We start from the raw sequence: 13,295 nt of genomic DNA on the forward strand, positions 1-13,295 counted from the left end.
ATTGGACAGTCATGTGCAGAAGAATGAAACTGGACTATTCCCTTACACCATACACAAAAACAGACTCAAAATGGATGAAAGACCTAAATGTGAGACAGGAATCCATCAAAATCCTTAAGGAGAACACAGACAGCAACCTCTTTGACCTTGGCCACAGCAACTTCCTGCCAGACACATCTTCAAAAGCAAGGGCAACGGGGCGCCTGGGTGGCTCAGTTGGTTAAGCGACTGCCTTCGGCTCAGGTCATGATCCTGGAGTCCCGGGATCGAGTCCCGCATCGGGCTCCCTGCTCAGCGGGGAGTCTGCTTCTCCCTCTGACCCTCCCCCCTCTCATGCTCTCTCTATCTCATTCTCTCTCTCAAATAAATAAATAAAATCTTTAAAAAAAAAAAAAAAAGACTTCAAAAGCAAGGGCAACAAAGGCAAAATGAACTACTGGGACTTCATCAAGATAAAAAGCTTTTGCACAGAAAAGGAAACAGTTGACAAAACCAAAAGATGACCAACGAAATGGGAGAAGATATTTGCAAATCACATATCTGATAAAGAGTTAGTATCTAAAATATATAAAGAACTGATAGAACTCAACATTCTAAAAAATAATCCAATTAAAAACTGGACAGAAGGGGTGCCTGGGTGGCTCAGTTGTTAAGCATCTGCCTTCAGCTCAGGTCATGATCCCAGGGTCCTCGGATCAAGCCCCGCATCAGGCTCTCTGCTCAGCAGGAAGCCTGCTTCTCCCTCTCCCACTCCCCCTGCCTGTGTTCCCTCTCTCATGGTCTCTCTCTGTCAAATAAATAAATAAAATCTTTAAAAAAAAAAAACTGGCAGAAGACATGAACAGACATTTCTCCAAAGAAGACATCCAGATGGCCAATAGACACATGAAAAGATGCTCAATATCATTCAGCAGGGAAATGCAAATCAAAACCACAATGAGGTATCACCTTACACCTGTCTAGTAGTGAAAATCAAACACACAACAGGGGCACCTGGGTGGCACAGTCAGTTGGGCATCCAACTCGATTTCAGCTTAGGTCATGATTTCCAGTTATGAGGCTGAGCCCCACATCGGGCTCTGCACTCAGCAGGGAGTCTGCTTGGGATTCTCTCTCCCTTTCCCTCTGCCCCTCCTGCTTATGCATGTGCACACACGCTCGCTCTCTCTCAAATCTTAAAAAAAAAAAAAAATCAAAAACACAACAAGTGTTGGCAAGGATGTGGAGAAAAAAAGAACCCCTGTGCATCACTGGTGGGAAGACAAACTTGTGCAGCCACTGCAGACAGTATGGAGGTTCCTCAAAAAGATTAAAAATAGAACTACCCTACGATCCAATTATCACACTAGTGGGTATTTACCCAAAGAATACAAAAACACTAAATCCAAGGGATATATGCACCCATATGTTTATTACAGCACTATTTACAATAGCCAAGATATGGAAGCAATCCAAGTGTCCATCAATAGATGAACGGATAAAGAAGATGTGATATATATGTATATACATAAACATATCAATCACACACACACACACACACACACACACACACACACACACACACTGGAATATTACTTAGCCATAAAAAAGAATAAAATCTTGCCATTTGCGGGGCGCCTGGGTGGCTCAGTTGGTTAAGCGACTGCCTTCGGCTCAGGTCATGATCCTGGAGTCCCGGGATCGAGTCCCGCATCGGGCTCCCTGCTCGGCAGGGAGTCTGCTTCTCCCTCTGACCCTCCTCCCTCTCATTCTCTCTCTCTCAAATAAATAAATAAAATCTTAAAAAAAAATAAAATAAAATAAAATCTTGCCATTTGCAACAATATGGATGGAGCTAAAGTATAATGCTAAGTGAAATAAAAGACAAATACCATATGATTTCACTCATATGTGGAGCTTAAGAAACAAAACGAACAAAGAAAAAAGAGACAAAAAAACAGACTCTTAAATATATAGAACTGATGGTTACCAGAGGAAAGGTGAGAGCAGAGATGGGTGAAATAGGTGAAGAGGATTAAGAGTTCACTTACCATGAGAAGCACTGAATAATGTATAGAATTATTAAATCACTATATTGTATACCTGAAACTAACACTGTTGTTAATTTTATTGGAATTTTTTAAAAAGTCATTGAATTACATGCTTACAATGGATGGATTTTATGGTTTGTAAATCATACCTCTTATAAAGCTGTTCCCCAAAATGTCAAGGTCATGGAGGACAAAGAAAAACTGAGAAACTGCTCCAAATTAAAGGAAATTAAGGGGATAAAACAATTACAGACAGTACTTAATCCTGAATTGGATGGGGCATAGGGGAGTAAGGGAATAGCTATAGAGGGCTTTATTTAGGATTGTTTGATGAAATCTGAGTAAGTACCATAGATAAGAATAATATCGATGAATCAATGTTAAATTTCTTGATTTCTATTATTGTTTTCACTTTATTACAGAATGTCCTTGTTCTTAGGAAACACACAATGAAGGATTTAAGAGCTATAGAAGGAACAATATCTAATTTATTCTCAAGTGTTTCAAATAAATATAACCTGCAAATATATACATATGGAGAGAAATGATAGAGCAAATGGGCAAAATGTAAACAAGTGACGAATCTGGGTAAAGGACATATGGGAGTTCCCTGTACTATTTTTGCAATTTTTATATGAAGTTTGAAATTCTATCAAAATAAAGTTACAAAAAAAAATTTTTTTAAATAACAATACAGGCAGAAGGAAGTGGCTGGAGGTGTAGAAGTAACAAGCAGCATTAATAATTTTTTTTTTTAAGTAGGCTCCAGCCCAACACAAGGCTTGAACTCATGACCCTGAGATCAAGACCTGAACTGAGATCAAGAGTCGGACACTTAACTGACCGAGCCACCCAAGCACCCCAGTAAATAATTTATTAAAGTCACTAAAGGCTACCTCCTGAAAACAAAATAAAACCCAACTCCTGCAGCCTGTACTCCTAAAGACAGGTTAGAGTAGGAGATATTCTAAAACCCTGACAAGCTCTAAAATGTGGTGATTTACTGCCACTTCTCTTAGAGCCATGCTTCCTTTCCTTCATTTCCAATACAGGCATGACTTCCAGGCTAAGGGCTAAAGGAGAACTTCTAGGCCTAAATCGTCTGACCACGCCATCCAAAGAGCTAATTCACCCCAGTAGGTTATTCCTGGAGCTCAAGGTTAAAGATTAAAAAGTAGGTTTAAGATCTACAAAGTGGCTTCTCAATGAACGTAAGTACTCCCACAACTAGCAGAGCATCTTACACAAATAAATACACATTGTTCTGATGGATCGTAAAGGGCAGTAGACAGGGACAGAACACTCATAAGCCTGCACCCCAGGGGATGACAACAACAGCTGGCCTGATTAGAAACAATGTCTGCCTGTTTCTTTCCTGCCTTCTCCCTTTTTCCTCCCCTCTCTAGAAATGTAGATCTGTCTCTTTTCTCAAGTTTCCATCTGGCAGTATCTCTCTCCCTCACCCCAATCTCCCTTACTTTCTTAGAATATACTTCCTACTTCAAATGACACATTTAATTTATTTTTGTGTTTTTCATTTCTTTCTCTGTAATTTTAGTAAGTAAGCAGAAAGATATCTGAAATGATATTCATGGAATGTTTCTGAATGGTGGGATTTGGCTAATTTTTCTTCTTTGTACTACAACTTGAACTTCATATAATGACCTTGTGTTTTAACCAAAATAAGAAGCACTGCATTTTTTAATTCCTATTTCTAGCCAATCAATTCATTTTAACCTTTTATATTCCATGTCCTTTGCTTTTGAAAAAAATAATCAGGTGTATTTCCCTTATAAGTGATCTTTAATTTTCCCCTAGGAGTGGCCCTCTGTGAGGAAAAAAAAAAGAAAACCCTCTCCACCTACTCTTCTTGCTTTTCATCCACCTTCCATGCCTTCCATGTGACACAGGAAGAAGCCACAGAACAGACATACAGCAGAGAACAGTAGGGATAGGGAAGCTCTGACCAAGACATAGCTTAGAAAACTAAGCCTTGTACTATTTTACTCTCTGTATTCTATTAACAGGTTTCTCACCAGAAAGATGTCTGCATAGCCAGCCAAAGACTCTACTCCCTCTTGGATCCGTGCTCCCCCGGAGTCATTCAGTCCAATCACTGGAGCCCCCACTGTCATGGCCTGGTCCATGATCTGAGACAGCAAAGAAACCTTTTATGAAACAACTGATCCTGTTACCAAAACCAGAATTTATAAAGCACCATGGTGTTTTCTGGAAAAATGTTCTAAGTGCACTTTTCAAAACAGGAGTCATTTACACCAGCTTCATTCCCCAGGATGACTGGGTACCTTCATGGAAGATAGAGAACCAAAATTTTAAGGGCAGATTAAAGCCCCTCAGGCATCCAAGAGCCAAAGCACTTCCCAGTAGCAGGTGGGAAGACTGCTCATGACAACCATTTCTAGAGCCACAGGTCTAGCTGTAATATTTTTCCAGTAGCCAGTTTTGTTCCCAGTTATTTTTTTTTTAAAGTAGGCTCCATGCCCAACATAGGGCTTGAACTCATGACCCTGAGATCAAGAATCACATGCTCTACTGACTGAGCCAGCCAGGCGCCCCCGCCGCAGCCGCCACCACCACCCCCTCCCCGATCCCATTACTCTTTTGAAAGAACTGACAGTACATAATAGCAAAGTAGTATTTTCGTGAAAGTACATGTAGACCCATCTGTTAACCAGAGGCCAGGCCCAAGCCTGCTTTTACTTGTAATGAGCCGTATTTTCCTCATGGGTCAGTGGCTTGAGAGCCTAATAAGTAACATTCCTAATAGCTCTTGTCAGTTCACAAAGCCCTTTCACTTCCATATTATCCATTTAACCATGATAACAGAGGCAGTAAAAAGAAAAATTAGGAAGGTTTAAAAGTTAAGTGATTGGTCCAAGGTTTCAGAAATACATGACAAAACCGTGTCTAGAATACAGGTTTTCCATTTTACAGGGAAGCTCTCCCCAGCTACTAACAGTCAACCCTACCTCTAATTCCAAAGTTCTCCAAATATGATCTATACTTTTATTCATCTCCAGAGCATCTCATCACTAGCAGTGTTTTTAAAATACCATCATGTAATCAATCCTTGCACTGCTCTTTATCTTTTAGTACTTGGACTGTTCACCTGGACCATGGGCTCTTTACCTGGAGTCTTCAGAACCCCAAGCAGTCGATAAATAGATTTCATCATGCCTTGGATGGGAAAAAACTTATATCTTTATCTTTATTAACTTTAGCTGATATTTAGCCTTTCCTTTAATAATGAACACAGGCAAAAAAAAAAAAAACAACAACAAACACACACATTAGAAATACGTGTGACTTTGTCATTAATAGAAGCCACGGATATTTTTATATCACATTCAAGTTGTTGCAGATATCTTGAAATAGCATTTTTACTCACACCTACTGTGAAATTATAGTAGTTTGGATCCACAACTAAATCTTGTTATTTGACAAATTAGAAAGCACATACATTACAAATGTGATTTTTTAAAATATTTTTAATCTTTGTAATCTTACATATTTTATGCATATAAATCATTACCAGCCTGCCAAAGGGATCCATGATACAAAAAAATGTTACAAACTCCTGCCTTGGACTGAAGGGACCTTTGGGTCAGCACCCACCCCACATACAGTCCTGCACCCCAATACTCAACATGTACCGCGTGACTGATGAAAATACTGGGTTTTCAATATTAAATACTCACTTTGCAGATCTTTTGGGCATGTGCCCCGGACAGACTACCTCCAAAAACTGTAAAATCCTAAAAAGAAAACAATTAAATCAACAAATATAGTGATTAGCCAGGGACAAAGAGCCAGGAGGAGGAGGAAGAAATGAAAAACTCTTAGCCAAAAGTTTTTGAAGGATTTTTAGAAGTTCAAAAAATTAGGAATAGTCTTCTTTTATTCACTATTCTATGAAATAATTTGTATCTTAAAGGGAGTTTATGTATTGTCAAGAGCAAAAGACTTAGTCTTTGCTCTACAAAAATGAGTCATAGCTCTAAGGAAAGGAAAACTTTTCATGCAGAATTAACCTAAAAAATCAGATTCTACAGATATCAAACAGTCAGGCATTTCTTTTTTTTTTTTTTTTTTTTAAAGATTTTATTTATTTATTTGACAGAGACACAGCGAGAGAGGGAACACAAGCAGGGGGAGTGGGAGAGGGAGAAGCAGGCTTCCTGCAGAGCAGGGAGCCCGATACGGGGCTCGATCCCAGGACCCTGGGATCATGACCTGGGCCGAGGGCAGCTGCTTAACGACTGAGCCACCCAGGCGCCCCCAGTCAGGCATTTCTAGTACTAGAAAGTATCTGTCATTTTGACAAGGGAGGTGAAAAAAGTCAATCAGAGCCCTCACTGCTTCCTCTGGCTTATGGAGTTTCATTACCTTCTGATGTAAAGGGCTTCTTGTAGGAAGGACCTCCTTCCCAAGACCATCCCAAAAAGACAGCGGGGAATTAAAAAGAGATTCAGCCCAAGAGGACAAAAAAGGAAGAGGAAACACTGGCAGAGGAGAGACTGAACAAACTGGAGGGGAAATGAAAGCACAAGAAGAATATCTAACTTAGAACAAATGGAAGCCTATATACTGCAGGGGGAGTAACCACAAGGAGGGGACAAGGCAGGAACCATGGAAAGTAGGGGGTGAGGAGGGGTGAAAAACAGACTGATACAAAGTCTCTGTTGGGAGCAGCTGGACCCACAGGACCTCTCCTTCACCTGGAGAAGGGGAAAGGTTTATTCTCTAAAGCAACTTCATCAGAGGGGCTCTGGATTCAATCACCAGCAGCAAAACAAAGCAAAAGTGAGGCTAAAAACAGACAAGATTAGGAACCTGTACACTAAATAATGAGCCAGCACTGGCCCCTCCTTTCCCCCTACTTCTCTCCCCCAGAACATACCTATGGCCAATTATCAGGCAAGAGACCGAGGCTGCTTCTCTGGAAAAGCAGAAGTTCCCCAGAAAAAGCAACTGCAGATATTAACATTTTGGGGATCACTACAAAAAAGCTGGCTCATCACTCCCCACCCTCAGTATCCTTCAAGGCCCATTTCAAATGCCCGATTTTCCCTAAAACATTCCTCAAGCCTGAATGTGATCATCCCTTGTCCTGAGCCCACAGCATTTGGCCAGAACCTCTCTCACCCTATCTGTATGGAAGATACTCCTGTCCTGCCCCATTCTATCTACAAAATGATTAGCGTCTTTGGGGCAGAAACTCTGGCTCAGTTTTTTCCCTTTCCCTTCCCCCCATCCCTATCCAACCCTACCCCATGGGGATAAAAGATGATAAAAAGTATCAATTCAGTGAATTTTTGTATCTGCTCAGTAGTTAGAAGGTTGAGCCCAGAAAGCACAGTAACTTTCTTTGTTCTAGCTATCTTATTAATGCTTCAGTACAAGCTTTTGCTTAGCTCTCATAAATTACAAAAAGGAGAGATCATTTCTTCCAGTTAAGCATTTGGTAGACCCACTTATAACACAGTTTTAAAACATTTCAAAGGTAATTCATTAAGTAAATGAGTATTGTTTAAGTACAATACATTTTAAATTAGGCATAGTTATTTTAATATTAGACCCATACTTTATAACTTTAGATCTATAAAAGGAACTACACATTTAGAATTATATGCATATTTCCACCTCGGGGGGGGGAATCAAACCCCAAATAGTGTAGTGTTAGTTTACTATTACCTGCTCTAACAATTACCACAAATGCAATTTATTCTCTCACAGTTCTATAATTCAGAAGTCCTACATGGGCCTCACTGAGCTACACTCAAGGTTAGCATGGTTAGGCACCTTTCTGGAGGATCCAAGGGAGAATCTTTTTTCCTGCCTTTTCCAGGTTCTGGAGACCATCTGCATTCCTTCATTCATGACCTCTTTCCTCCATCTTCTTAGGCAGCAATGGCAGGCCCCTCTCACAACACATCGTTTGGAACTCTACTTCTGCCTCTCCTTTTAAGGACCCTTGTGATTATATTGTGCCCACCTGGGTAACCCAGCCTTCTTTATTTTAAGGTTAGCTAATTAGCAACACTAATCCATCTGCAGCTTAATTCCCCTTTGCCATGTAAGTTAACATATTCATAAATATCAGGAATTAGGAGTTGGACATTTGGGGGGGCCATTATTCTGCCTCCTATACTATATTCTCCTATAGTCTCAGTGTGAAGAAACTGTATCTGTTTTTATGCAGCCTAACAAAACTTGTTCTAACACTTTCATTAAAGCCCAAAACCTACGGTTCCTAGAGTCTAGTCCCTTCCACCCAGGCTGCATTCACAGCACTCTCTCAGTCCACACATTGCCTAGGACATGGCTGTCCTCCAGGCACGCACCCAACCTGCCAAGAGGAATCTCACTCGGAATAAACTCCTGGTTCCTGGGAGTTTTTACATGATTACTGCCCTGCAATCATCCCTCAAGACTAAGGATTCTTTCTCCCTAAGAAAAAACACATACTATAGTATAAAACTCTGGACATATGCCCCTCATCTGCCCCCACTACAAACAAGTTTTCATTCCCCAAAACTGCTTTCTTCTCATGTCTTTTGCTCCTGGCTCTTCCCTCCAGGAAAGCTCAGCCTATTGGAGTTATTAAATACCTGACTGAAGACATAAACCAATCTTCCATTGATTCGGCCCCGTCCAGTGACCACACTGTCTCCAGGAAACTACCAGAAAAATAGAAAAATGTAAGTTAAAAAACCCAAATACGTCTTTTAATGAATTTGGCAATGAAAGACCAAAAAAACCCAGAACAACTGCCCACCCTAAATTTCTTAAAATTCAGTATGAATCAGGAACATGATGGAATCTCCCCTTCCCTTGCTCAGCTCTGCAACAGCAAGCACTAGGCTACTGCTTCATCAACAGAAGTGAAGGGCACTATAGTTAGATTTCATCTTCCTTCCTAAAAGCAAAATAATCAAGACTCCCTAGAGCTGCCACTACCAAATGCCACAGGAAGGAGAAGGGCATAGAATGACACATGGCAACTCTACAAAGCCACACACCCCACCCCCACACCTTAAGGCAAACCCATCATTTTGCTTGAAATCCTGGAATACTGTGTGGCCCATAAGGACTGAAATGGGGCCAGCTGATTTGGTGCCAAGTTCACAAATCTTTGGTCACTAACAGTATATATGCAGACCTGAGGAAAACTGATCAAAAGTGAGTCCAAAGAATTCTGCATACCCGAGGAGAACACCCAATTAAAAAAGAAGTATTGGTAACTCTGACCTCAAAAACTCCATAAACTTAAAGTGTCAAAACAGGCAAGTGGTCCTGCTTTAGGGGGTCTCTGGTGCCTAGACAAACCAGAACACAACTAAAAGACATTCTCATCTTCCCTTCCAAGTTCGTCAATGTGTATTTGTGAGAACTCCGAACCCACAACCAGAGCCCTGGAAACTGGGCCAGAGTCACACTGCAAAAGATATGAGCAGTCCCACTCACATTCCTTCATCTGCAGACAAAGGTAAGTAGGAGAAGCTGGAGGCCCAGTAATACTTCTCCCAAGGCACTCCTGCAACTTCAGGCCCCAAACCTGAAAACTATTAAATGTATACCTTGAGTTCCAAAAGGCCTTCATTAGTCTAGTGGGTAGGCCAGGAGGGCCACAGCTGGAAAGTGCAACTTAGAGGCTCATATCACCATGTGAAAAGATACCTTATTCTTCTCAGCAGCCATTCCAAAATCTGCACATCTGTGTTCCACAAACATGTCACTCTCAACAAAACTGCCAGGGTCCAGCAAAAGACTGATCCGCTCTCTGGTGGTTAGCTTTCCCTAAAATGCAACAAAAAACATTCAGTGAGGTCATCATAGGCAAAGTAAGCAAGGAGCGTTCATAAGAAGGCAAGACAGCGTTTGCCCCTTCACCCCTCATGAAAGCCTCTATTCCATCAACCTGCCCAAAACACAGGTATTATCAGTAGATTTCAGCCAGTAAGGAAATCAGGGCAGACAGGGTGCAACCAGGGAACGCAAATAAGGAAATGGGAGGAGGAAAAGGTGAAGAGAAGTGGGGGTAAGGAGAGCCTGACTGTGGAACAAGATAACTAGTTCCACATTTACTGGAGACTTAATGAGCAATAAAAAGGAGAATGGAAAAGTAGGAGGTGGAAAACTAAAGTAGGTTTAGTGAAGAGTCTGAGGCCACATCCCCAGATTCACAAGCTTCTTCTAGGGAACCTCACACAAACTCACCTCACTAGTGTCCTACCAGAAGGACACTTCCTGGTTCTTTCTCCTGCCTGCTCCATGGGCTTCTCCTACTATCCTACATTAGGGGCTTTGCTTAGGGACCCCACACCTAACAGTGACACTATGATACCAAGACAACCCCACAGCAGGTAGTGGCTAAGAAGAAAAGAAGTGGGACAGGGAGCAGTAAAGAGCTCACTTGAGAGGAGTAAAAAAAAAAAAAATGCTTCTTGGAAGGGGTGAGGTTGGAACCTTCAACTTATCAAGAGCCTCTGTTGCTTGGACTCTCAAGCCCTTAGACCAAATCAAACACCCAGGCCCACTGTCTTCCAACCTCCCTCCGCCCTGGGGAAAAAAAAACACCTCAAATTGGCTTTTTTTTTCCCCCCATAAGAAAGTAGCCAAAGCCAGTGAGGTCTTTTTAAAACAAACAGGCAATCATATATACTGTTATGTAAAGTAGAATTAAGTTTTCCAGAAAGCAATTTGGCAACATATATTAGAGTGTTAAAAAGATTCCTATCTTTGACCCAGTAATTCCATTTCTGGGACTCTGTCCTATGGAAGGAATCCAAAAAATTGTTTCAAAGAGGGTGGAGTGAGGGATATAAATCAAGTCAGCCTCCTGACTAAGTCAGCTCTGGCAAAAGAAAAAGTGCTTCTTGAGCCTGCATCTAAACCCGCTGGGTCTACCCAGGAAGAAGTGGGGTGATGTTCCAGGGAGGAATTCAGCAATGGGCCCCAACACTTAAGAGTACACAGGAGCACTGAGAGGCCTTTCCAAAGGATGATGTAAAGGTTCCTTCAACCCAGACAGAGCCACCCCAGGGGAGGCAGGGAAAGCACTCCTGGCACCACATACTCAACCAAAATTTGTTTTAAGATTTGTTTATTTGAGAGAGAGAGCACACACAGGATGGTGGGGGGAGGGGCAGAGGGAGAGGGAGAGAGAGCCCCAAGGAGACTCGCTGCTGAGTCTGGAGCCTGACTTGGGGCTTGATTCCACCACTGCAGATCACGACCTGAGCCAAAACCAAGAGTCTGAGGCTTAAGGACTGCACCACCCAGGCGGCCCCACACTCAACCACCAAATTTACATCTCACTCCCAAGGGTCAAAAATTACTATCTTCCCTTTAGAATAAACTGACTTCTAGGGATTAAGTAACTTGTCAAAAAGGAATGGTCACCTTCATGTTCCTGTCAAATCGGAATTTATAACATCTAAATCAACACTCAAGGGGTGTCTGGGTGGCTCAGTTGGTTAAGCGACTGCCTTCAGCTCAGGTCATGATCCTGGAGTCCTGGGATGGAGCCCAGCACTGGGTTCTCTGCTCAGCGGGGAGTCTGCTTCTCCCTCTCCCTCTGCCTGCCGTTCCCCCTGCTTGTGTTCTCTCACTCTTATTCTGTCAAATAAATAAAATCTTTAAAAAAAAATAAAAATAAATAAATCAACACTCAATTTAGACTTCAATAAAGAGCTAGTTCAAATCTCACTGAAGATCCCACCGTTTCACCCCTCAGCACCCCACTTGACAGTTGTGCCTCGATGCCCTTCACCTCTAAGAATTTCACTTCTGCATCTTCCAGATTGGTTATTTAACTCATCCAGCACATCAGTCCAGATTCACACACGTGTCAGTGATGCACTGCGTGAGTCTAGTTTCAAGTCCCAGGTCATTGATCTGAGCCTCAGTGTTTCCTGCTGCTAAATGGTCCACCCAGCTTATCTCTGAAGGCCAGATGTCTCGCCTCAAAAACCTCCCTGCCTCTGACACGTACCTTTCCTACCCAGCATGTCGATGCACGCTAAGATCCTAAAGGCGTTCAGCCAGCATTGTGGGGTCAGAAGTTCCACAAGTTCCCCGTGCAGCCCCCGCCCCAGATTAATGTGAGAATTTGCCCACGTTACTTCCCCTGCCATGTCCTTCGACTTTCCTGCTTCCATAATGGAGCAAGAATTTACCACGGTTTCACGGGGCAGGAGAAGAATAAACATTTTTTTTCCCCTAATTAAGTGCCTATCATCGCTTCCGTAGCTCTACCGATAAGATTGTGAGGGGAGAAGTACTACTATCTTCTTCTTAAAGTAAACTGACTCCTAGTGATTAAGTAACTAGTCCAAAAAAGTGGTGAGTCATCTGGGACCCGGCCAACTCCCTCTAAAAATCCAGAAGCAAAGTGGAGAGTAGTAAAGTACAACGGTGCTTATCGTCGTTTTCCCCGCCTCTTGGTGCAAGGCAACAGGTACTCAAGGTGAACCTTCTCGCCCCCGCCCCCCGCCGCTCCCCGGCATGGCGCTGATTGGCTGAAAGGACTGGGGCGTCGCGAGCTGGGCACGCTGTGATAGGTCGCGAACGCCGAGGAGATGCCCCGAACGCCGTGGGGATGGCCGGACCTCCGCAGGACTTACGCGCTTATGCTGCGCATCCACGCGGCGCTGGCCTCCTCCCACCAAGGCGGCGCGGCGCTTGTTCTCGATGCGTTCGTTAACGGAGACGGGCTGGCTACACAGGTTGCGGACCGCGGAGCGGAGACCGCTCACCACAACGCTGAGTCTTGCTCCAGCCGCCACCACGCGCATTGCCGCCGCCATTTTTGCTCTGCCGGCCAGCCCCCAACCAGTGCGCCTGAGTACGCATATGCGTCAAGCGTGGGCACATCGGGTTCTGCGCCTGCGCAGCATCTGTGGGACGTAAGGAACCTGTGGGTTGGACGTCCGCGCGCTTTTGGAAGGGCCAGAGATTTCAAGACCCCAGACCCCAGTAGGGCGTTACTCTGAGAAGGATAGTACTGGTCCTCAGCTCTTGTGCCTTCCTTGCTGCACGGAAGAGAGACTTAGTTCTTGCTCTTCTCTGGCTACCTAGACCTCTAGTTTGGTCGTCCCACCACCCCCAGAAAATGAATAGATAATAGAAGTTAACATTTGTTAAACACTGTGCCAGGTGTGGCTTCAAGCACTCGCTTGCAATCCCTTATCCTGATTTCACAGATGTGGCAAATGAAGTACAGAGAGGTAGAGGATTAGA

General features: G+C 43.1%; 1 protein-coding gene across 2 annotated transcripts in view; it reads right to left on the bottom strand.

Annotated features, from left to right (window-relative positions):
• The window catches only part of PCCB (propionyl-CoA carboxylase subunit beta), a 100,391-nt gene extending 87,508 nt beyond the window's left edge, over positions 1–12,883 (bottom strand). Inside the window, exons 1-5 of one of the 2 annotated variants that reach the window (XM_021678882.1) lie at positions 12,680–12,883; positions 9,732–9,851; positions 8,663–8,731; positions 5,750–5,806; positions 4,067–4,180 (exon numbers count right to left, since the gene is read on the bottom strand). In XM_021678882.1, coding sequence (XP_021534557.1) covers positions 4,067–4,180; positions 5,750–5,806; positions 8,663–8,731; positions 9,732–9,851; positions 12,680–12,862 — 543 coding nt within the window. In that variant the 5' untranslated portion in view covers positions 12,863–12,883. The remainder of the gene's footprint in view (positions 1–4,066; positions 4,181–5,749; positions 5,807–8,662; positions 8,732–9,731; positions 9,852–12,679) is intronic. The other variant, XM_021678883.2, reaches the window with a different exon arrangement.
• Between the last annotated feature and the right edge of the window lie 412 nt (positions 12,884–13,295).

The sequence above is a fragment of the Neomonachus schauinslandi genome, chromosome 1, assembly GCF_002201575.2.
Source record: "Neomonachus schauinslandi chromosome 1, ASM220157v2, whole genome shotgun sequence".
Classification (NCBI taxonomy): domain Eukaryota; kingdom Metazoa; phylum Chordata; class Mammalia; order Carnivora; family Phocidae; genus Neomonachus; species Neomonachus schauinslandi.